This window comes from Drosophila tropicalis, unplaced genomic scaffold (assembly GCF_018151085.1).
Source record: "Drosophila tropicalis isolate 14030-0801.00 unplaced genomic scaffold, ASM1815108v1 contig_463, whole genome shotgun sequence".
In the NCBI taxonomy this organism is placed as follows: domain Eukaryota; kingdom Metazoa; phylum Arthropoda; class Insecta; order Diptera; family Drosophilidae; genus Drosophila; species Drosophila tropicalis.
In genome coordinates this window covers 3,266,473-3,290,412 of record NW_027172929.1, presented here as the reverse complement: position 1 = coordinate 3,290,412, position 23,940 = coordinate 3,266,473, and the positions used below count along the sequence as shown (strand labels likewise).

The 23,940-nt window shown below is 38.2% G+C and overlaps 5 protein-coding genes across 9 annotated transcripts; 3 read left to right on the top strand and 2 right to left on the bottom strand.

Annotated features, from left to right (window-relative positions):
- The first annotated feature begins 578 nt into the window (after positions 1 to 578).
- Positions 579 to 4,836, top strand: Msh6 (DNA mismatch repair protein Msh6). The gene is given in 6 exon segments (XM_068286940.1): positions 579 to 1,649; positions 1,719 to 2,048; positions 2,111 to 3,076; positions 3,078 to 3,716; positions 3,775 to 4,263; positions 4,333 to 4,836. Coding segments are annotated over 6 exon segments (3,549 nt in total). The 5' UTR covers positions 579 to 677; the 3' UTR covers positions 4,486 to 4,836.
- A 927-nt stretch (positions 4,837 to 5,763) lies between these two features.
- Positions 5,764 to 13,577, bottom strand: FucTA (glycoprotein 3-alpha-L-fucosyltransferase A). 5 transcript variants are annotated; one of them, XM_068286945.1, is made up of 5 exons: positions 13,234 to 13,577; positions 9,548 to 9,812; positions 8,652 to 9,485; positions 8,375 to 8,558; positions 5,764 to 8,115 (listed from the first exon to the last, which is right to left on the bottom strand). In XM_068286945.1, the coding sequence occupies exons 2-5, from the start codon at positions 9,631 to 9,633 to the stop codon at positions 7,594 to 7,596; spliced, it is 1,626 nt and encodes a 541-aa protein (XP_068143046.1). In that variant the 5' UTR covers positions 9,634 to 9,812; positions 13,234 to 13,577; the 3' UTR covers positions 5,764 to 7,593. The 5 variants fall into 5 exon arrangements, with proteins under 5 accessions (XP_068143046.1, XP_068143043.1, XP_068143045.1 ...); XM_068286942.1 differs by having other exon boundaries at positions 13,221 to 13,570; XM_068286944.1 differs by lacking the exon at positions 13,234 to 13,577 and adding an exon at positions 11,158 to 11,274.
- A 1,007-nt stretch (positions 13,578 to 14,584) lies between these two features.
- Pex3 (peroxin 3) lies at positions 14,585 to 16,510 on the bottom strand. Its single transcript, XM_068286948.1, has 2 exons — positions 16,278 to 16,510; positions 14,585 to 16,159 (listed from the first exon to the last, which is right to left on the bottom strand). The coding sequence occupies exon 2, from the start codon at positions 16,027 to 16,029 to the stop codon at positions 14,836 to 14,838; it is 1,194 nt and encodes a 397-aa protein (XP_068143049.1). The 5' UTR covers positions 16,030 to 16,159; positions 16,278 to 16,510; the 3' UTR covers positions 14,585 to 14,835.
- Positions 16,511 to 16,907: 397 nt separating this feature from the next.
- LOC137574585 (pyroglutamyl-peptidase 1) lies at positions 16,908 to 17,826 on the top strand. The gene is made up of 2 exons (XM_068286949.1): positions 16,908 to 17,141; positions 17,221 to 17,826. The coding sequence occupies exons 1-2, from the start codon at positions 16,932 to 16,934 to the stop codon at positions 17,668 to 17,670; spliced, it is 660 nt and encodes a 219-aa protein (XP_068143050.1). The 5' UTR covers positions 16,908 to 16,931; the 3' UTR covers positions 17,671 to 17,826.
- Positions 17,827 to 18,635: 809 nt separating this feature from the next.
- Pdi (protein disulfide isomerase) lies at positions 18,636 to 23,528 on the top strand. Its single transcript, XM_068286947.1, has 2 exons — positions 18,636 to 18,954; positions 21,744 to 23,528. Exons 1-2 carry the CDS (start codon positions 18,807 to 18,809, stop codon positions 23,087 to 23,089), a joined length of 1,494 nt encoding a protein of 497 aa, XP_068143048.1. The 5' UTR covers positions 18,636 to 18,806; the 3' UTR covers positions 23,090 to 23,528.
- The last annotated feature ends 412 nt before the right edge of the window (positions 23,529 to 23,940 follow it).

The window sequence follows — 23,940 nt, the reverse complement described above, 5'->3', positions numbered from 1 at the left end:
ATTTATGGATATACTTTTAAAATTTATATTCTATTCCATTTCTTATCTAATAATTAAAAACATATTTTTACGATAGCATTTCAGCAGTTGACAGTTTGTTAAACAGTTGTTTAATTTAACATCTCTGTAGAAAAAAAACTGAAATTAGCACGTCTGTTACGGTTCTGTTATTTCGTTTAACATATCTGTTAAGTTGAATCTTAGAGCTAACATCTCTGTAAAGTGTCATGTTACGAAACTGTTACGCATCTCTGTTAAGCATCTCTGTAAAAAAAAAAAACTGTTAAATTAGCACCTCTGTTAAGGTTCTGTTACAGAACTATTTTATATAACATCTCTGTTAAGTTGAATGTTAGAGCTAACATCTCTGTAAAGTATCATGTTACGAAACTGTTACGCATCTCTGTTAAGCATTGTATATATGCAAGTAACATTATGTTAAGTGCTCATTAAGTCACAATCACGCGCCGCGATCGGTCGTGCAATTTTTTTTTTTTTTTTTTTGAGAAATCCGCGTGTCACTTAATATTCAAGCCAGCACTGATTTGTAAAATCTGGCATCACTGAATATCCGAAATTGCACGTTTGAAACAGCTGGTAACCTTCTTCATCTTGGCGCATTTTCTAGCGTCTTTAATTGACTAAAATAACAGAAACTCTGATATCTTGCCGCGAACATGTCGAAAAAGCTGAACACAAGTGCCGGCGGCACGTCCACAAACACCCTTTTCAATTATTTTAGTAAATCACCGGCGGTGGACAAAAAGAAACTTACACCCAGCATTAAGGCAGAAACCGAAAAAGAGAATCTACCGGTGCCTGCCAAGAGGAAACTAGGAGTTTCGGATGATGAAAATGAAAAGGAGAAAGAGAAGAAGGCCAAACGGAAACGCATAATTCAACCCGAGTCGGAGAGTGAAGAGGAAGACTTTGAAGAAACAAAATCAGAAGAAGATTTCTCAGATGATGGCTCCGAATATAATCCGGATGAAAGCAAAGGAAACAACGCAGCTTCAGCAAGTGACGAGAGCGACAGCAGTGGGGAAGATGAAAACGAAGATGATATGGAGGTGGACAGTGATGAGGATGCCGACGATTCTCCGATCAAGCCCAGGAAAAAGAATATTAACAATAATAATAATGAACCTGCAAGCAAACGGGTGAAGTTAGAAACGAAAGTTGCCACTGGCGGAACTTTCCAGGAGAAATTGAAGCAATTACAGAGTAATGCCAAAACAGATGCCGCCTACGATGAGATGATTGTGACCAGTACGACCAATTCCAATCTGGATGAGCCTGTTGTCTGGCCGCATCATAAGTTGGAATTTTTGCAACCAGACAAGATTAAGGATAAGGCTGGACGTCGACCAGATCATCCAGATTATGACAAAAGCACATTGCATGTACCCGAGAAATTCCTGAACTCCCTCTCGCCCGGTGTTCGTCAATGGTGGGTGCTCAAATCCGATAATTACGATTGCGTTCTGTTTTTCAAAGTGGGCAAGTTCTATGAGTTGTATCATTGGGATGCTGATGTGGGTGTTAATGAACTCGGTTTTACCTATATGAGAGGAGAATTTGCTCACTCCGGTTTCCCAGAGATTTCATTTGATAAAATGTCCACCATACTGGTAGACAGAGGGTACAAGGTGAGAGTCCTATTAAAATATTACAACAAATTCAACAAAATTTACCAAATTTTTGGGGTTTTGCTTTAGGTGGCCCGTGTGGAGCAGACCGAAACACCGGACATGATGACAGAACGCTGTAAACGGATAAAGGCCACGAAATTTGATAAGGTTGTTGCCCGCGAGATATGCCAAATCACTGATCGCGGTACCCAGGTGTTTGGCTCCCAATGCGCCATTGGACCGAATCATCAACCAAACTACATGTTGGCTCTGGTCGAACAAGATGCCGGGGCGACAAGTAAATTTGGCATTTGTTTCATTGATACATCAATGGGTGATTTTCATTTGGGTGAATTTGAAGATGATAAAAGCTGCTCCCGTCTATTAACGTTGCTCTCACATCACATGCCCGTTTTGGTAAGCTCAATCATCATTATAAATCAAAAAAAAAAATACTCTAGTGACCTCCTTTGCTTCAGTTAATCCATGAAAGATCCTCATTGAGTGGACGTACCCAACAAATTTTACGTACTGTCTTGTCGGGAATTCTAAAAGAGCAATTGCCTTGCTCTGGTTCGCAAGTATGCAACGCGGAGAAGACATTGAAACTCCTGGCTGAGGGCTATTATGCTCAGGGTGATACTTGGCCGGTTACTTTACGTTCCATGCAGTCGGATTTGGATCATTTGGGTCTAACACCTTCGGATGAACATAAGTTAACGCTCAAGGCATTGGGTCAATGCATTTTCTACATACAAAAATGCAAGCTGGAACCCAAGGTAATGCCTATGGCTCGCTATCAGCTGTACAGACCGCCAGATGAGATAGCACCAGAGGTAAAAGCTTCACAGGCTTCACAAATTTTAAAGAGGCGCTCCCATATGGTTTTAGATGCCACAACACTAAGCAATCTGCGAATCGTGGGAGAAGAGCATTCTCTGCTAGCCACCCTGGATCATTGTTGCACGAAAATGGGCAAGCGTTTGCTTCACTATTGGCTCTGTGCACCTAGCTGTGAGGTGAATGTCATTGAGGAACGTCAAGTGGCCATTGGCGAGCTTAGACACATGTCCGAGCTGCAGGAAATGCGAGCTTTATTAGCCCCCATGCCAGATTTTGAGCGTCATTTGGCTCAGATTCATTTGTTTGGCACCAAACAAATCAAAGAATCCGAACATCCTGATTCCCGGGCCATACTCTTCGAGGAGAAACTATATAATAAGCAGAAATTGTTAAGTTTTATGGGGATATTGAAGGGTTTTGATGCCCTAACCAAGATACCATTGATGTTCCAGCAATGTGAGAGTTCGTTGCTGAAGAGAATTACCCAATTGCCAACCCATGTGAAAGGTGGCCTCTTTCCCGATCTTTCGTCTCAGTTGAAATACTTTGCCGAAGCCTTTGATCACGAGGCTGCAGCCAAATCGGGTGTGATTGCACCTCAACCAGGGAATGGATGCAGAATACGATGCTGTAATGGATCGTATTCATGCCATAGAGGATCGCTTAAAGTCTTATCTGGTGGAGCAGGAACGTCATTTTGGTTGCCGGTTGGCCTACTTTGGTGCAGACAAGAAACGCTACCAATTGGATGTACCTGAATCGTATGCCCACAAAGCTAATAAATCCTATACACTGGAAGGTCAACTGAAGGGTAAAAAGCGTCGTTATACCACAGCGGAGACGAAGATCTTACTCAAGGATATGCAGCAAGCGGAGGAGGCACGTAATGTTGTGCTCAAAGATCTGGCAAGAAGAGTATTCGAGAAATTCTCGAATCACTATGAGCAATGGAAACAATGCATCGATTGTGTGGCCATGTTGGATGTTTTGGCCTCTCTTGCCGAATATGCCAATCAACAGTTGGCCATTTGTGTGCCGCAGTTTGTTTCTGGTCAGGATCAGCCCTTTATACAGCTGGAAGAGGGCTATCATCCGTGTGTTAATGCTTCCACATACATACCAAACGGTCTGGAATTGGGCACAGAAAATGAGGCAGCCCTATCGCTGCTTACAGGACCCAATATGGGTGGTAAAAGTACTTTAATGCGACAAATGGGTCTTCTGGTTATTATGGCTCAAATTGTAAGTAAATAGTTCAGTCTAATGTAATATTATTTATTATCTCTTTATGACATTGCAGGGCTCGCACATACCGGCTGCAAGTTGCCGTCTCTCCCTGGTGGACAGAATTTTCACTCGCCTAGGTGCTCAAGATGATATTTTGGCTGGCCATAGTACCTTCTTGGTGGAACTGAATGAAACATCTCTCATTCTCAAGCACGCCACTTGCCATTCCTTGGTATTGCTCGATGAATTGGGACGTGGCACGGCCACTTATGATGGCACTGCCATAGCCGCATCGGTGGTCAATTTCTTGGCCCAACTCAAGTGCCGTACGCTCTTCTCGACGCACTATCATAATTTGATTGATTTCTTTCAAAACGATAAACGTATCACTTTGGGTCACATGGCCTGCATGGTGGAGAATGATTCCGATACACAGGATCCCACACAAGAGACGGTTACATTCCTATATAAATATACAGCTGGAGCTTGTCCCAAATCCTATGGATTCAATGCAGCCAAATTAGCTGGAATGCCCCAAGGCATTATTAAACGAGCCTATGCTGTAAGTAAACCATATCTAAGATCATTTCGAATGCCTTAGATTCTAATCTATTACAATTTGTTGTTGCAGCTATCCAAAAAAGTTGAGGCCATTGCCTTGCAGCGCAAGATTACGGCCAAACTGGTAACAGCAACTGCCATTACAAAGGACACTGATGTAAAGAAGAAGCAATTGCTTAATCTAAAGGATTTGTTAAAACAATTGAAATTGTGTCAGGTTTGATCTTAAATTGTTTTTGGATTCTTCATAAAATATATACAAACATTCAATGTCTATATTAAGCGATATAATTGTCCAAAATTAAACAATTTATCGAGTTATATAGCAAACAATGTGAAAAATTTATGAATTTCCTATAATATTTTCCGTATCAAACCTTCAAAAGTTTGTGTGAGGCTCCTCCAATACTCTTAGATCCGATCCATCGATTCCATGCCGAAAATTGTTTTAAAGATTTCAAAAGTATACGTTTGCTTTGTTAAGCCATCAGAAATTCAACTCAAGTATTTGTTGTTGCAGTGATTATGAATTAAATTACCAATTAATAAACTTTTTTTTTTATCTCTCCATTAAGTTTAATTCCCAAAGTGAATAAATATTTGGTAATCATTTATTCTTTGTACTTAAATGAAAAACAAGATTTGTTTTTTGTCATCTGTTTATAGTACGTTGCCATTGTTTATTTCTCTTTGATTTGTTTCTTTTTTTTTTAATATTTGTTGGTTTTTTTTTATCACAGTAAAAATTAAAAATTAAATAAGTTTCACAATCAAAATTACAAATACACACACATATTAGTAACATACATAAATGTGGATAATGTTATTCAAAAATACTTACAAATAAATATGACTAAAAACAAATGCTAAAATTAGATTTAAAGTACATAAATCAAAATAGGAATGTTCAGAGAGTTCTTCTGTTTATATATATGTAGACATATATAGATATATATATATATATAGCATAATGATCAGTTTTTAAATTGCATGTGCGAAGAATTGTATCTAAAATAATTACTATAGTTTCTATAGGCAGGAAAGGGGGTGGGGGGATGCTATAGACTGTAACTGAAAAATCTCTTACAAAAGATGCTTACAAAAACCGATATATAGCTGATGGCCTTTTGTCAATTAATAGTTAAGCTATATATCCATATATTGATATCCGACGAGCTCTATACGACTAAACGTTTAATATTGGACTTGCTTTTTGTATGCTAAACAACTATGTATATATATATAACTATGTATATACAGTTGCGAACTTAATAATAGCACCACTTGCTAAGGTAATGTGTTCAAAGGATTCCTAGGCTTATTTTAAGGTTCTAGGAACATGTGAATACGTTTTTGAACGTAAAATACTTTCTACTAATAGAAGCAGAAAAAAAAGTCTATCAAAATCCAACGTTTTCAAAGATTTTTACAAAAAACCTTGATATACTCAAAAAATACCCGAAACTAAAAATAGCACCACTTTTCAAATATTTACTCAAAATTAAAAAATAACAGAAAAAAACAAAATTTATTAACAAGTTATGATCAGATATTAAAAATAGTATTAAATAATAAACTTTATACTTTGTTGCATTGCCCTTATTGGCAATAACCGCAGCACATCGTCCTGGTATTGAGTCAACCAGGTCTTGACAGCATTTGACCGTTATTTTTGCCCAGGACTTCTGGATTACTTCCCAAAACTTCTCAATTTTTGTTGGTAATGAAACAGCAACTGCTTTTTTAATATCAGACCAAAGATTTTCAACGAGATTTTGGTCTGGTGACTGTCCCAGCCACTCAATTACATTCAGATAATTCGCTAAGCACCACTTCCTGGCTTTCTTACTGGTGTGCTTTGGGCTGATGTCCTGTTGAAAGGGTCATATTAGCTGTATTTTATCCTCAGCGTATAGTGGCAACACCGTCTACAAGAGATTTACATGAACTTGCTGATCCATAATCGATTTGTGGACTGATATGTAACCGACACCATAATAAGACTAACAGCCCCATACCAATGACACTGATTCTAGACTCTAGGGTGAATTTGGAGTTGAATTCCAGGTTCTGTGGACGCCAGAGGTATGGTCTATAGCCTTTTCTACGATATTTTACAATTTTATTTTCATCAGTCCATTGTACGTTCCTCCAGTTTCGGACAAGCCAGTTCTCATGATCTTTGACCAACTTAAGGCGATTGGCATTATGTCTAGCGTTCAAAAGTGGAGGCTTTCTTCGACTGGAATCTTTTGAATTGATCTTCCGGAGGTAGTTGCGAACAATTTGGACCCTAGTTTGGGGCTTAAAGTCCTTTTTAAGATCTGTTAGAGCCTTAAAAGAATCCTTATTGCTCTCTCGCATTAAGGGACCGACTTCTTGCTGCTTCAGTCTTGGCTTTCGTCTGCGAGTTGAAGGCTTCTGTTTCAAATAGATCGCTATTCGGATCACTCTGTTGGAAGTACCAACCAGTTTTCCATCTTCAAGACCCGATTTTTTCTCCAAAACCTGGTTTTGGATGACGTTTCGCTTTTTTCCCGGGGCAGTGTTTTCCCCGACCCATTATATCTAAAAGTCTCGGATATTTTGTAGTACTGTTGCCTTTAAAATCGACTTTGAACCAGGGACTGTTAAATATGTGTTTTTTGCTATGCAATTCTGCGAAATTTAACGGTATTTTGCAAAATACTGCAAGTGGTGCTATTTTTAGTTTCGGGTATTTTTTGAGTATATCAAGGTTTTTTGTAAAAATCTTTGAAAACGTTGGATTTTGATAGAATTTTTTTTATGCTTCCATTAGTAGAAAGTATTTTACGTTCAAAAACGTATTCACATGTTCCTAGAACCTTAAAATAAGCCTAGGGAATCCTTTGAATACATTACCTCAGCAAGTGGTGCTATTTTTAAGTTCGCAGCTGTATATGTATATCATTTGTATAAACTAAATTTGTTTTGTATTGTATATGTTACAACGATCGCTGCCTGCCCGGGGAGGGGGGGAGATCTTAAGTCTATATAGGCTAGTTTCTATTTTAAAGAAGCTTCTGTTTTTTACGAAAAAAAAAATTATATATTTTTTTCAATTTTTTTGGTTGCGTAGTGTTTAATAAGATTCCCCCGTTTGATTTCGCTGACTAACTTACTTGACTAACTACAAAAAATCCACACAGACAGACAGACAGACACACACACGCACTCACACACAGACACACACGCACACACGCACACATACATACATACATACATGAGAAATCTAATAACAAACACATCTATTGAAAAACTTTGATTATGTTATGCCAATGCCCACAATTTGTATCATCATAAGTGGATCTCAATCATCGCTGATCACATCTTTGCGTGCCTTGAAATTCCTCCACGATCCGGTCGTACAGACGCCCACACCACGCCACCAATCATTGAGATCGGTATACCAATGTGACTTACTCTTACTGAATTGCTCCTCATTGTGCAGGGTGCTGCATACACGGCACCAATAGTACGTATTGATGAACTCACCCGTACCCTTCCATTTAAAATATGAATTGTATAGCTCATCATCGCGATCGAGTATGTGCAGATATTCGGCCAACTCCTTGGGTGATTCGAATTCATCGACATGTATATAGGATCGTCGTGGTGCACTCACTTCATAGTCCTCGGGACGAGCGCCCATCACAATGGGTAAAACTTTGCGATTCAATGCATTCACAAAGAATTTCTCGGTTATATAATCCTTGCAATTGGAATTCTCAAATGCCAAATAGAATTTGTAATCATTATCGAGAATCTCGAAACATTTATCAGCATTACTGCGGGAACATTTGAAATTGCCGCAAGCTCCATAGATATCCACCTGGCAAAGAGATAGAAGAGATGAGAAAAATACATTAATTAAAATGTCCTTAAGAACCAAACAAATTTCCAAGTTCCATTTATTGGCAATTGCCACACAGCGTGGCGCCTCATAAAAGTCAATAGGAAAAAACCAGCAAGAGGCAATTTGGAAGTGCCTTTAGAATAATTAAGTTAAATATGTGTAGGTGCAGTTAGATGAAACAATATTCCAATCTTAATGGTCCTTCAAGGGGAAATAATGTGTTATTTACTCTCACCTCTATGTGCTTCTGGAGCTCATGTGCATATTGAAGTCTGCCATTGCGTGCTCCACAATTGGAGACAAACCAGGCAACCTTTTTTGTCTTATTGATGGCAAAGTTTTGATCCTGCTCCAATTGTTGGACCTTATTATCATAATATTGCCATTTCTCATATGGAGCCACTATGGTGCTATCTCGTCTAAAAGATATGAAAGGAAATGTTTATTCAAAACCAATCGATATTATGTAAAACCACCAACCATGTGGGAGGGGGAGGAAAATATAATCTCACCTATAGGTTGCCGTCCAATTGAGGGCATCTGGCACTTTGACATTTTGTGTATGATATGGACATTCCAGATAGTATAGCATACTGACCTGTTTCCGATTACTTGGCCTACGTATGCCTGTGGGTATATAATGATCTTTATATAATATCATATCCGCTGTGCTGGCTAAATCTCGATTTGCAGTCAGTTCGCATGTGTCGACGGGACACTTGGCTCTCAGGAAGACTTCACGGCCCTTCTTCACATTCCATGGGCCCAGACCATTATAGAGTAGAATCGTTTTCAGTTTGCCACTAGCCTTGATCTCTGGATAATTGTGCGGTACATACATCAATTGATTGACAATGCGATCACTATGTGGATCCTGATATGGAAATAGTTTTGGGGCATGCCGTTTGCGTGCCTTGCGAGTGCTATAAGTTTTTACCGGCTTCGGATAGTATTCACCATTCCGAAAGAACCAGGGTTTGGCTGTGGCTGCAATCCCGTTGTCGCGTCCATGACTAGGACCAATATCGGGATTCTCGAATTCTTCCACCTCAATTGGTTCCTCATTGGGTGGTGCCACAATGGCTGGTGATGCAGCATTAGTATCACCAGCAGCAGCAGCAAGTGCGGATGCTTGACCAGAGGTTGTTATAGTTGAATCCAAAGATCGATCTGCTTGTCCATCGGCAATTTCATTATCAAGTTCTTCCTCTTCTACAACAGCTGGCATTTGTGGGAGTTGTTGTTGCTGTTGTAGTTGCTGTTGTTGTTGTTGTTGCTGCTGCTGCTGCTGATTGACACCCAAAGTAGGTCGACTGGAATTTTTCGTTTTCCATATTTCATATTCCCTAAGTGATGCCGAGTTTAATCCCGATTAGTTTTTATCTATTTAATATACTTTATAACTTACTTGAGATTGAAACCAAAGATGAACAACAAAGCACAGATCAATGTAAAGTAGAAATATTTTTTTAACGATATTTTTGGACGTCGCATTATGATCTACCCTTGATGTATGTATGTGTGGGTGTGTGTGTGTGTGTGTGAGGGAGTGTGGTTGTGCGTATGCGTGCGTATAAATAGATAGTTTTGCCAGTTTCCTTATCTCTCTACTATAGTCTTAGGGGGCGTCTACTCTCTATTCCAGGTTCAGCTGGCTTCATCGGGCATTTTGGCTATTTCGAGCAAAATAGAAGAGAAAAATTTAGTTAATACATTTTACACTTCACCTTGTTTAATTAATTTTATTCGCATTTGCTGTGGCTATGATGTGTTCCAGCTCACTTTCAGAATTCATCTACTTTCAAGCACTTGCATTGACTCGGTGTTTTTTTTTTTATTCTTTTTTGGGGTTTTTGTTGTGCTCTACTCTTGTCTCTTAGCTTAGCTTATCTATCTAATATGACAATTCCTCAAACACAACAACCTCTAATGAGCGGACGAGAACAACTTTACCATAAGTGAGTGATAAAAATGTTGTTTTCTTACATAAAAACTAAAAAAATCTAAATATTTGCATTCGTTTCGAATGTCACGGTAATGTTTATAATGCAATTAAACTTAACGGCAACCGTTTCGAAAGTGCAACAATTAGTTATGCAAATTTTATAAAACAGTTTCATTTTGCAACCAAATGAAGTTCATTTTGGCGTAATATCTAAAGGGTCTCCCTCTTTGCAACTTTGATCGGGTAGATCATTCAAAAATTTGTGCATATCCCACCCATCATACGTATTAGGTAAAGTCATTGTATTAAGTATCCATTTATTATCTTGGACTAAATATTGAAACAGATGTGTGATCTTTAGCCCCACCTCAATGAGGTTTACTTAGCTTATATGTGTAGAAGTGTTGCCTTTAAGCTAAGTAAAACAACTGGGCGTATACGTAATAAATGGTAGACGCAGATACAGAGAGAGAGAAAAGTAAGGAGGGAGGGCAACGCGTGGACTATAGACAGAAAGTCAAAGCATAAAAAGGGCCTCTAATTATGAAGGAGCCAAAGTGTTGCAGCTTCATTAGATGCATAGACACAGAGGCTAATCCTCGGAAGCCAGAAGCTAAGCTTATTCTACACACACACACACACAGACACAGCACACACTTACAAGCATCTAACCAGCCATCTATCACTTGTCATTTCTGTTTCGCTCCCTTCCTATATAACACACACTGGGTGTGCGCTGCCTGCGGCTTAAGATTGGGATTGGTCGCCATTTTACTACCACTCATGGATGTATGTAAATAAACCATAAAGGGGGCAAAGAGGTGCAAGGAGGAAGATTGCCGCTTGTCCAGCAAATCCTTAGAGGCTTTCCCCTCTTTATTTGATGCACTTTTTGACGTTGACGTTTTGACATGCCCAACAACATGTTGGCGTTGGGAGCAAAAGGGAATGAAATATGTAGTTTTGTCTCATTCATTTTTTTTTTTTTTTTTTTTGCATAAAAGTGGAACAGACTCATAACAAGAAATTCAAATGAATATTTAGAGTGTCCCGGTTCTATTAGGGTGGCTTACCTCGTGTGTGTGTGTGGGTGTGTTGCTTTTATGACTGATTGACAAATAGAGCATATAATATTTATAATATTTGTGGAAAACCTTTCTGAAAAAGAAAAAAAAAACACTTCAACTTGCCTCGAAGGCGTCTCAAATCAAACTGAACCAAATACCACTCATTTTCCATTGCAATGTATTTCCATGACACATATTCTAGCTTATCCATTGAGTCGAAGGCACCTAGGGAATATGGATACGATTAGAATTAAACGTTTTGGGCTCTCTGTTGTTGCAAATGAGTCAGTTAATGTTGTATGTCCCAATGAATACTCGATAATTGTTGACCCACCATCAGGCGGATATGCCAAAAGAACCTATGTATCTTCTTTGAAGATATCAGCAAGAAGATAAGACATTGAAAGGTATTCATTTAAGAATTATTTGCTTAAGTTACCCATCAAAACTGCTTTTGTATTTGCATAACATTTTTCTTAGGAAGTACACTAAGAAAATGAATAAAGTCATCATATATTTAGACACACCTCAAAGTGCATTTTTAGTATGTTTAACTACTTTGGCTAACACTTTTCAGTTTGTCCGTTGAATGAAGAACTATATATCTTTATACATACATAAATGAATAACTGTATTGTAAGATACAATCACAATTTAATCAATTTAAAGACGTAAAATCCTTTAGTTATCTTAGAAGAGTCATGCTTTCAATGGCCTAAAAAGAAGCACACACATGCAAACATATGTATGTACATAACTATTACGACCAACGAGACTTTTAATTTCAGTGTGCAATTAATTAGAATTAGAAAGCTCTACATACATATGTATATTTTTAGCTTGAAGGCTTTAATAAGTATCGTTTTGACAGGCTAAAACGTTCACAACGTGCACATGTGGCCCGTTAAAGGAAGAAGGAGAGGAGGAGAACCATTTTATCCATTATCATTTACTTGTGCCTTTGCTCTTTTGTTTCTATATGCACACTCAAAGCTTTTGGCTTCTTTTTGGTTAATTTATATGTTTATACTTGGCCTTTTTGTCGAACCCACTTGATCTATGTGTTTGGTACGTCAATATATGTACATATGTATGTATGTACCTAAATATAGGAGGTCTAAGACTAGGCATTGGCAGAGAACGGAACCCTTCTCTGTGCTAACCCTTGGCCCAAAGACAGAGCGCCTCATCCTCCCCTGGCGTCGCCCTCTTTCGACAAGAAATCCAAACGAATCAAGCACACTTGACTTGCATGCATTGTTTTCATAAATATTCCATATATGTATGTACAATGTATGTAGTCTTTGTCAATTTGGTCTTGTTCTTGGATTTTTCCCATCATTTTATATTGTTTTTGTTGTCGTTGTTGTTGTCTTCACTTGTCACGTTCACGGTATACTTGACTTCCTTTCAGCGGCACTGTTAAGGAGGTTAGGTTCCTCTTCATTTTCTCCTTACACACATACATACATACAATGCATACATATATGTATGTATAGGTATATGCCGATGAAGAGGAGACTTGTGTGTGTTGGTAGTTAGTTAGTTGCTCTTTCCTCTCCCCATTGATTATGGTAGTTTGGATTTTATTTTTACTTAAACAAATTTCTCATATTTTTAGAGTTGCCACTGACTGGAATGGTGAGTGGAAAGGGATGGGGGTGGTGGGAGGGTATGAGGGTAAACAGCCGCCACCCCATTCCCATTTATCCATCCATATATCGAGATACGTGCGAGTCCCATCCCTTGGCAGTGGTTTTTACGCACGCAATGTCCTGTATGTCCTGTCTATGTGCTTGTGCCTTTTGCCCGTGTGCTCTCACGGGTATGTCTGTGTGTGTGTGTGTGTCTTTCCCCAACTTTTGTCTTAATCAATAAAACCAAAAAAAAAGGAGAAAAAAATTATAACTGTTGTTTGCTCATTGAAGTTGCAGTGGGCTAAATTTTACGCTTAACCCCTCCAAGCGAACGATTGAGAGAGGGTGTGGGAAGGCGCAGCTCAATTAACTAACTAACGGTTTCTTCCCCAATCGGGTTCAGTTCAATTGCAATCCTTTTTTACAACTTACACAATTTTCGTACGTTTTGTGGGTGCTGTTGTTGTTGTTGTTATTGTTGATGTTAATGTTGATCTTCTGCTCTTGCTTTTTACATTTCTCGAGAGTTTTCATTGTTAGTTTTCATGAATTTTGGCCATTTGTTATTACTTTTTTATGCACTATTTTCACCACATTTTTTGCCAATCATTTTAAATGCAAAATTTTTTACATATTTTTAATTTTTGGTCACTAAATTATTTCTCTCACGAACTATCCCTGCTCCTGTTCCTGCTTCTGCTGCTGCTGCTGCTGTTGTGTGCAACCTGATAACGTCCTTAGCCTTCTCATGTAACTTTTGCCACTGCGTTCCAAAATGAAATGGTAATTCTAACTTTTTTTTTGTTCCTTTTACTAGACAGCTGGGCACCAATAGGAGCGAGAGAGAAACATAGAGCGGTATAAGAGAGAGATAGCGCGAGAGAGAGAGAGAGAGAGACTATGTTGGTTATGCGAAAGGGGGAGAGACAGTGAGCTAGGGTTACTCCCTAATAGTAGGCTCTACTTTTGTGCTTGAATGTAATTTATACATATTTAATTCATTACAAATATTTAAACAATGCAAAATATTGGCGAAAAATTGTTGTTAGTTATTATATTCGGATTCTGTCTATGAGACTACTCGTTGGCACTGCGCAAATGCCGTGCTACACATTTGCTCTCACACCCTCTGTCTCTCAAGCTTACTCTCTTCATTGAGAGAAATAGCGAACAATTTGAATTGGACAGCTGTCACACCGCCCGCCAAGGCGCCGGCCTTATCAACGTCATAACGGGGCGGTTTTTATGCCATTTCTTGATAGCAGGCAGGGTTTGTATCTACATGGACGACATCGGCCAGGATGAAAAAGTTGCGACGCCTATAGAGGGGGAAAATTCATTAACATCTTTACCAATTCCCATTACAATATCGGCCCATATATTGTCCAACTACCAACTACAGTTAACCATTTGTGTATGTAGATAGAAGATATCTATCGTTTTTGTGTATATATTTTATGCTTCTTCAAATTAAATCCAACTACATATAAAGAAATGATCAGATTTATCCTTGCATTGTCAATGAACAAAAATATGGGGTTTGTGTCTTGGCTAAAGCATTTTAGACTCATGTTTTCATTGTTTTGGAGGATTTCGATTTCCTAAATAAATATTTAAACACAATTGTTTTTTTCTATTTACTTAAATAAGTTGTTCCATTTATTTTTGTTCATTTTCTTTTCTCGTTATAAAGGCCTTAAATGTTGCTCAAATTTACTTTGTTTTAGTTTTTTTGATGTATGTATGTCATGTCCCTGTGCATTCAATTATTGTAGATGCTTATAAAACTAAACCTGTTGAATATATGTACGTATATATACTGTATTCGTTTTAAATATTCTTACAATTATAGACATAGATTAAAAGTTTAGCATAGTTTTCTGGACATACCAACAATGTGATCAACTAATCCGTTTCGTTTTGAAAAACACAAAAAAAATATATATCTATGTAATGGTTAAGCCTAGACTAATCATATATATACTATGCGTATGATGCATATACTATATGTGAGAAGGGGCGGGGGGCGGTTGATCGGCCATCATATTCAGGCCGAACTGAAGGTCTCGTACACATTGGCGCCCAAAGTTTTGCACTTCTCGGCCACCACATAGAAGCTAAGCAATTGCGTGGGCAAATTATGAGGTCTCGCCTTGCTATCGTAACCCTTTGAGGTGAGGCCACTTATGATTGGGATTAGCTTGGCCAATGCCATTAGAACAGTATTGATGTTTAGTAGATTATTATTCTCAGCTGTCGGCGATCCCTGTTGGTTGGGATTGGTATTCGGAACTGAATTGCTTTTGCTGCTTGAACTTTGATTGAATTTCAATGTTTGCTCCGCTTGTGCCGAGCTGGGTTGCTGTTTGACTTCACCAGGTGCCAGATGTTGCAGAGTTTCACCCATTGACTCGGCAATGGCATCGCAGGCCAACACGAATCCTCGGCTTACATTGTGTGAGCAGACAGCCATGGCATCCTCACTTTCAAGTAGATCGAGCGTTTCATTATACATTTGCTGCAGTAAAGGTGAGAAATTGGAATGCGTTGTGGGCAGAAGATACTTGCTCAATCTGGAATTTGGATCACGTCGCGTATCAGCATTAATGGCCATTTGTAGTGACCAAAAGATTTGCTCTAAATCGTTAAGAGTGAGTTGCCGGGTTAATGGCATCGATTTAATGACCACCAGCACTTGGCTGCGTATATAACGAACCAGCTCCCGCAATCCATCTTCTGCTATAAAGTGTCTTATAAGGGATAGATATTGCTGCTTTAGTTCATCCGTTATTTGCTCTTCCCCAGTCATGATGTCACGATAGATGTAGCCACCAAGTAAATTTAGTTGGACCCGCAATGCTATAACGAGCATGGAGGAGGCATACACAAACGTGGCCAGACGGGTGAATGAGATTATCTTAATTTTCTCCCACAATTCCACCTTGTTTTTGGGATTCTGACGCAGTTGCTCCAGCAATTCAACAGTGCTGCACTCTTTCAGCACCGCTTGGCACATCTCCTCGCCCATGCCGAGTATAACCTGATTGCACGTCCTTTCCGTCGACTCGAAATGATGCATTCGACGTGTGCGCTCAAAGAATTCCCTCGCCTGACGCTCCTGATATTCCACCAGCTTACGTTGGGCATAGCGAGCCGCAAAGAAGGAACCACCCACCAGCAAGCCTGTAACCACAAACTTGCGGCGATGGCGTGACAGAAAGTCCTGTAGGCGCGATAGCATGATGCGGTCGAAAAATTTAAAGTTCACCAAAAAATTCGTCGTCGCTGTCCGTGAGAAATGTGCCAACTGCTGCTACCTGCCTGTCGACTTTGATTTGGTCTCTGCTACTGTATGTTCCTCACCTCGCCGACTGCAACAATTAATAAATATTTAATGTGCAAAGTTCATTTGTATGAGTGTTGGAGTCCACTTTTGGGCTCCTCCCACCACCTCTCCTCGCCTCAAGAGATTAGATTAGCAATGCTTACAAAATTCTGCGTATCGCAACCAGATTCTTTCTCTTTTCTTTTCGGTTCTCGTGTGGTAATTTCACTGTCGTTAAGCTAAAGCCTTTAAGCCGTCTATAATTGTAACCGTAGCTGCATTTGCACGGATTTTGTTTTGGAATGTATGTATATATGGTGATGAATGTATGTTGTTGTTTTTCCAAGTGTTTTGTTGTTGCCTTTGGACTTGTTAGGACCGCATACTTTGCTTCAAATTTGACTAAAAATCCCAAAGAAAAAAAACCGACTAAGAAATACCAAACGAAAAAATACCAAACAATTTTCAAATTTGTAGTTTTAGTTTAAAAATGTTCAATTAAAGTATGAATAAATATTCTAAGTTAAATTGCATTTCAACTTTTAATGTTTAATATTTTAAATTAACGTGGATTATGCCACTAGAGATCAGCGGTTAATCGTTATTACTGACTATTAAAGTTAGTCATAAATAAATAATTAAATAAGGTTATAAGCTATTGTTTAGAGTGATTTGAAAAGAGCGGCGGTGGAGTGAAGTGGATAAATCACTGTTATTCTGTATATGTATGTATATAAATAAATCTGACAGTCACAGATGCTTTTTTAAAAAAGTCAGTCTCCAACCCTTGTAGCAGCAGCTGCTGCTATAGTTGTATTATGTCGTCCGAACGTAAACTAGTTGTTGTCTCCGGTTTTGGACCATTTATAGGCCATGAAGCGATCAATGCCAGCTGGGAGGCAGTTAAACTATTGCCCGATCAAATAAACCGCAATGGAGAGGATTTTGAATTGGCGAAGCAGCTGGTGAGCGTTGAATATGGCGCGGTGGACAAGGCTGTGGATGAAATTTGGGCGCGCAAACCTGATGTAAAGTATACAAATTTAAGTGTACCTTAATTGGATGTCAATTGATCACATCTACATGACGTCATCTCTCGTCTTTTAGTTGGTTATTCATGTTGGCGTTTCGGGAATTGCGAAATGCGTCTATTTGGAGAAATTAGCCTACAATCATCAATTCAAGCGACCAGATAATACGGGGGAGTATTTAAAAAATGGCACTTGCGTGCTCCAGCATAATGGTAAAGCAAATGTTTTGCGTTGTGGCCTAAATGTTGATAAGATTGTGGAGGCTGTAAATGTCAATTGTGTGGAATGTGTAGCGACTGGCCATGAGAATGATTTGAATAAGCAACTGCCTGGCGCCACAAAGGCTTCGAAAAATGTGGGCAGCTTCCTTTGTGGGTATATCTATCTGAAATCTTTGGATGTAAACGCACAAAGAAGTTTGTTTGTTCATGTACCGCCAATTGATAAGCCTTTTAGCAGTGCCCAAACTGCGGATATACTCTACAAGATAATAGAACAATGCATTGAACAAATTTCTCAATGCTGATGCCTGACTTACTCGCAAAGCGAACGCATTTAAAAACACCAAATATGTATTTTTATTAACATGTTAACTAATGGATAGTAAGTGATGTATTTTAATTAAAATAAATGAGGGATCTCTTACTATTAATTTTCAAATTGGAGATCCCATAAAATTAAATGTTGTATACATATATACATTTATGTATGTACATATACATATGTATGTATAAAAAAGTGAAGAATTTTTCGGTACATTGCTCTTGAAATTTAAATTTATAAACCATATGTTGTCTCCTATTTGATTAACACCACGCACAAGATGTGGCAGCAGTGTTTGCTTTTTAAAATAAACAATGGAAATAATACATCTGGAAGTGTGTGTGCATAAAGAAAACAATTTAACAAAACAAATACAAAGTGAAAGAGAAAGTTCTTTTCACTGTCAGCTATTTTATTGTTTATCATATTTCCTCATTAATGCTGAGGTTTCTTCAAATAGTTAGAATAATTTCAACTTCCCTAAGAAATCCAAATTTCTTAGAAACTAACAATAAGCTAAATCTACATTTGTTTACCAAATCAAAAATTATGTGTTTATATTGTTTTTTGGTATTTTCGAAGATTTTTGCAAATATTAAAAAAAAACATGGCCACACTGGCTTATTGGAGAATATTGTTTAAAGTAGTTGTGTTTCAGCCCTAACAAGAAATTTTAGAGCTGAGAAACCATCGATAGCTTATCGATGGTTTTGTAAAACAATTTTATTTTAAATATTTTCTAATTATAATAACAAATTAAACAATTTTTTTGAATTAAAGAAACAGAACTATTCATGTCGTGAAAATATTTCAGTAATTTTTTTAGAATCAAATATTTAGTTTATCGATGGTTTAAAAAACATCGATATAAGCGGTATAGCCATCGCTGGTCTTCCATCTCCAGAAAGAATCAAAGAACCAAGTTAAAGAAAACAAGAAAAAAGCAAAAAAAAATTCATTTCGATTTTAACTGGCGGCGAAAGCAGAACAGAACGCAGTAGATTAAATTCGCAATTAACTTTTTTTTGTTGTGTGTGTGTCTACTTGGGGATATACACCTACATAAATTAAGAAAAGGCATATAAGCATTTAGAATAAAGAAAGTGCTGCCCCCGCGCAATGAAATTCCTAATCTGTGCTCTACTCTTCGCAGCGTCCTACGTGGCGCTTGCCTCTGAGGTGAAAGTTGAAGAAGGTGTCCTGGTGGCAACAGTAGACAACTTCAAACAAGTGATTGCTGACAACGAATTTGTGCTGGTTGAATTCTGTAAGTATTGTTTAAATAGCAATTTCAAAATTTAAAACACCTAAAACAAGTCGAAATGCCGCCAATGCATCGCCATACCGGTTCAAAGCATTCCTAAAGCGGGGGGATGATTCATAAGATTTTAGATGGCGACGTGGTCTTTTCTGAGTCGCATAGGCGGCAGAAGCGTCTAAAAAGACAGAGAGAAAAAAATATGTCGGCGTGGCAAGTTGTTGTTGTCGTCGCTGTCGCTTGCTTGCTGGACGACGGCGTAGGAACGGATTGAATTGATGTAGTGATACAGTTTTAGGTGTAGGGGGAATGTAGAGATGAGAGGCCAGTTCTCTTTGAGAGAAAATTTATTAGTTTTTCTTCTTTTTTTTTTTTTTGTTAGTTTGTCTGTGTGTGAGAGTTTTTTTTTTTTTTATCGTGAGACCATTTTGCCGCTCTCAGTGAGAGTTTGCGCTCCCTCTCGCTCTCACGTTCTTTATTAGCCCCAATGCTTGACATCTCTTTTCGTTACACACTTTCTTACCAACCAGCAGAGTGCGCACCTGTGACGAAAGTCTGAGCGAGAAAGCAAATCACATACAAGTACAAATTCTGTGTTTTTTTGTTCTTAGAAAGTGTGTTTCTTTTGTTTTTTTTTTTTAAATGTCAAAAGCCAAACCATAATCTCTATTCCCCCACCCCCCTACTGATTGCCACGCTACGGCTTCTATCACAGCTTCTGTTTTAAGATAAGGAGCTCGCCGGCGAGCAACAATTTTGATTTTATTTTCTATTTCCATATTTTTGCCCACTTTTTTTTATCAATTCTGGGGCGTGGCCACATCATCACAGCAGCAGGCAGTAGCGTACATCCGTTTCCATCCATCCATCCATTTCTAGTTGCAAAACTGGCCAAGCAACTTATTCTCTTCTTTCCTGAAATCTGGGTTAACTAAACAACTTTTTTTTTTTTTTTGTTCTGCTCCCCCTTCTATTCTTTCCTTTCTTTTGTTCTAATCGAGATTTTTTGTATTTAGTTATTTCGTTATTTTTTTCCTTTTTTGCTTTCTATTCTTAAATTCTTTTTGCCCTTTTATTTTTTTCTACGTCGGCGCAACGGCGGGCGGCCACGCAAATGAAAAGTTCATTCAACTCTTTTATTGTTGTTGTTGATCTCTCTGTCGCTGCGCATGCTTAACGGTACTTTGGCGGTTGAAGTTGCGGGGTAAAAAATAGTTATGTATAAATAATTGTTTTTTTTTTGTTAATAGGGCTGTCATGGTAAACCAAATTTTTAATGTCATTGATAATTTAGAATAATTTCAACAGGAAATTATTAATTTGTAAACAAAAAAAAAAAAACAATTAATACCAAAGTCACAAAATTATAGACCAATTAATATGTTAGTGTTTAAACCCTAGAAATTAGGTATAAAAATTATTTTAAACATAGATAAACAACATTTAGGACAGTAGAAAAAAAAATCGCATCTATCCCTCACATTAAAATACTAGTATAGAGCTAAATGTCAGAGGTAAATATGGATTTTTTACGGTTCCGTAAAACTTAAAAACAATCAATCAAATTTTATCTACCTCTAATTGCATTCAACGTAAACCTGTATATTGTTTAAGCAACTGTTTAAATGACAAACTGTTGACGAAGTTATGGGTGGAAAGACAGAAAGAGAAAGAGTAAAGAATAAAAGGCAATACCAACAGACTTATTTACTTAATTTTTTGTTTAATTAATAGTTTTGATTCAATTTTAGTTTACATTACTTTGATATGTACATATACACGTTAAACTTGTTGTTATGGGAAATGTTGATTAAAGTCACATATTGAAATGAATATTGTGAAACCATTATCTATCGTGGTCAAGAACTACTTGAGATTTATGAGTTGATATGAAAAAAAGTACCCCGCTGGAGAGAGGAATAGAGATAAAGGGAGAAGAAAAAGCTAAATTAACTCTTTTGCCATCTTAAATTGTATGAAATGAAGTGGAGCATATGCTAAATATGGCGATGGGTCTCCCTTTCATTATTTTGCCATGCCAGCAATTTCTTTCATTCCCATAATTTGCACCTTTTATTTAAAATTTGTGACAACGTCAGCTAATATTGATAATTCGCATTGCTTAAGAGATATACACACACACACACTCACACAAATCTTATCTGAAAGCAATGCCAAGGCGACGCATGGTCAAAGAAGAATAATAAGAGGCCACGTCAGCTTAGAAGCATCTAAAGATGATTACTCCAACAAAGTGACGACCCCAGCGATAAGAAGATGCGCTCTACTCTGTTCTAGCATCGTTTGTTTTATTATTGTTGTTGTATATTGTTTTTGTCGCATTATGTCATCTCCGCGCGGATGCGTGTTAAATTGCTGCAACCGGCGTCCGAACGAATTGAATGAGCGAGAATTCAACACGTGGCATTTGCATAATGTCCAACAGATGGTGTCCCATAACGACAAATGTTGAATGGAGATGATGATGATGATGATTATGGTGAGAGTGTAACCTCCTGCTCCACTTGGCATGGCAAATCTAGCGCAAATAATTGTACTTAGGTGTGGGTTGTGACGGGTGGGGGAGTGCTACAAGAGCTTTATAAATTTAATTAGTAGAACAGAAAATAACAAACATTAATGAAATATTTTATGGAAAACAAAATCTAACTTATTTAGTTCTTTGATTTCTTAGAATTTCCAAATATGAAAGTTGGAAAAATAATAAGATGGCGGCGGCGACAATACTGAATTTTAGACATTTCGATAATCATGTGCAAATTATTTAATAATTTTAGATGCCCCATGGTGCGGACACTGCAAGGCTCTGGCTCCCGAATATGCCAAGGCTGCCCAACAGCTCGCCGAGAAGGAATCCCCCATTAAGCTGGCCAAGGTCGATGCTACCGTTGAGGGTGAACTTGCCGAGCAGTATCAAGTGCGTGGCTATCCCACATTGAAATTCTTCCGCAGTGGTTCCCCCGTGGAGTACAGTGGTGGACGTCAAGCTGCCGATATTATTGCTTGGGTTACCAAGAAGACTGGTCCCCCAGCCAAGGATCTGACAAGTGTGGCCGAGGCTGAACAGTTCCTGAAGGATAATGAGATTGCCATCATTGGATTCTTCAAGGATACTGAATCGGAGGAGGCCAAGACCTTCACCAAGGCTGCCAATGCTCTGGATTCGTTTGTCTTCGGTGTCAGCAGCAATGCTGATGTGTTGGCCAAATACGAGGCTAAGGACAATGCTGTGATCTTGTTCAAACCTTTCGATGATAAGAAATCGGTGTTCGAGGGCGAACTTACTGAGGAGAATGTGAAGAAATTTGCGCAAGTGCAATCACTGCCTTTAATTGTTGACTTTAACCATGAGTCGGCTGCCAAGATCTTTGGTGGTTCCATTAAATCTCATTTGCTGTTCTTCGTCTCCAAGGAGGCTGGACACATTGAGACTCACGTTGATCCTTTGAAGGAGATTGCCAAGAAATACCGCGATGATATTCTATTTGTGACCATCTCTTCCGATGAGGAGGACCATACACGCATCTTTGAGTTCTTCGGCATGAACAAGGAGGAAGTGCCCACCATTCGTCTGATCAAACTGGAAGAAGATATGGCCAAGTACAAGCCTGAATCAAACGATCTCTCTGTGGAGACCATTGAGGCCTTCCTGAAGAAATTCCTTGATGGCAACCTGAAACAGCATCTGCTATCTCAGGACTTGCCCGAGGATTGGGATAAGCAACCCGTCAAGGTTCTCGTCTCCAGCAACTTCGAGAGTGTCGCTCTGGATAAGAGCAAATCGGTGCTGGTTGAATTCTATGCCCCATGGTGCGGCCATTGCAAACAGTTGGCTCCCATCTATGACCAACTTGCCGAGAAGTACAAGGATAATGAAGATATTGTCATTGCCAAAATGGACTCCACTGCCAACGAGCTGGAGAGCATTAAGATCTCCTCATTCCCAACCATCAAATACTTCCGTAAGGACGACAACAAAGTCATCGACTACAGTTTGGACAGGACTTTGGATGATTTCGTCAAGTTCCTCGATGCCAATGGCGAGGTTGCCGATGCCCCAGAAGCTGCGGAGGAAAGCGAAGAGGAGACGGAGGAGGAGGCGCCCAAGAAGGACGAGTTGTAAATCCAACCAACAACAAACAACTTAAACTTGAAAAATCCAACAACAAAATCAGCAACAACAAAACATAGCAACACACACGTACATTCTGTAGTTTATTTTTAAAGAAATTATTATTTTTTTCGTTTGGTGGCCAGAATCTCCTCTTCCAATCCAGTGAGGGCAGCTGGCCGCCCTACTACTCCAAATCGAACCTTCTCCAAAAATAAGAAAAACAAAAAAAAGCAAATAACTTTTCAACGCTCTCTAAAAACATTTGATTTGTGATTGCGTTTATATTTATATTGATGAAATGAAACAAACAAAAACGAAAGCTAAACTTTTTTAATATGTAATTCTTTAAGTTTTCTATTTTTGGAATTTTTAGAATCATTGAAAGAACTGATTAAGAACTTAACAAAAATATAAATAAAGTTGGTACACAACATTAAAAACAAACAAATTGTCCATGAAATTCAATTAATTACAAAAGCTTACATAAATGCAAAGACATACAAATATAAACTACAGAATATGGTTTATACTATATACATATGTGCATGTATGTTTGGGTGTGATTTTGTATTTTAAATAGTCAAATTGAAAGCAATTAATCTTTGAGTGGATTAAATTATTTTGACTCTATTTTAAGTGGTTCATCGGAATGAAGTTACAAAGATATATAATATATGTATATATTGATCTACTATATAACATATACGTTAGTATCTTGGCATAAACTTGCAAATCCGTATATATGTACGTATTTAAACAAATAAATGTTTGTTTATTTAGTATATGTATGTATTTTAAATCTGTAAACTGTAACAGTGACACGAAGTGTGATTCGATGTTATGCACATCTCTAGCCTAAC

Coding starts and splice junctions, on each gene's coding strand:
- Pex3 (XM_068286948.1), bottom strand. CDS start 16,029: ATGCTATCGCGCCTACAGGACTTTCTGTCACGCCATCGCCGCAAGTTT.
- FucTA (XM_068286945.1), bottom strand. CDS start 9,633: ATGCGACGTCCAAAAATATCGTTAAAAAAATATTTCTACTTTACATTG. Junction 9,486..9,547: donor ATCTTTGGTTTCAATCTCAA/GTAAGTTATAAA, acceptor GGCATCACTTAG/GGAATATGAAATATGGAAAA. Junction 8,559..8,651: donor AATTGGACGGCAACCTATAG/GTGAGATTATAT, acceptor CATATCTTTTAG/ACGAGATAGCACCATAGTGG.
- LOC137574585 (XM_068286949.1), top strand. CDS start 16,932: ATGTCGTCCGAACGTAAACTAGTTGTTGTCTCCGGTTTTGGACCATTT. Junction 17,142..17,220: donor TTTGGGCGCGCAAACCTGAT/GTAAAGTATACA, acceptor CTCGTCTTTTAG/TTGGTTATTCATGTTGGCGT.
- Pdi (XM_068286947.1), top strand. CDS start 18,807: ATGAAATTCCTAATCTGTGCTCTACTCTTCGCAGCGTCCTACGTGGCG. Junction 18,955..21,743: donor ATTTGTGCTGGTTGAATTCT/GTAAGTATTGTT, acceptor TAATAATTTTAG/ATGCCCCATGGTGCGGACAC.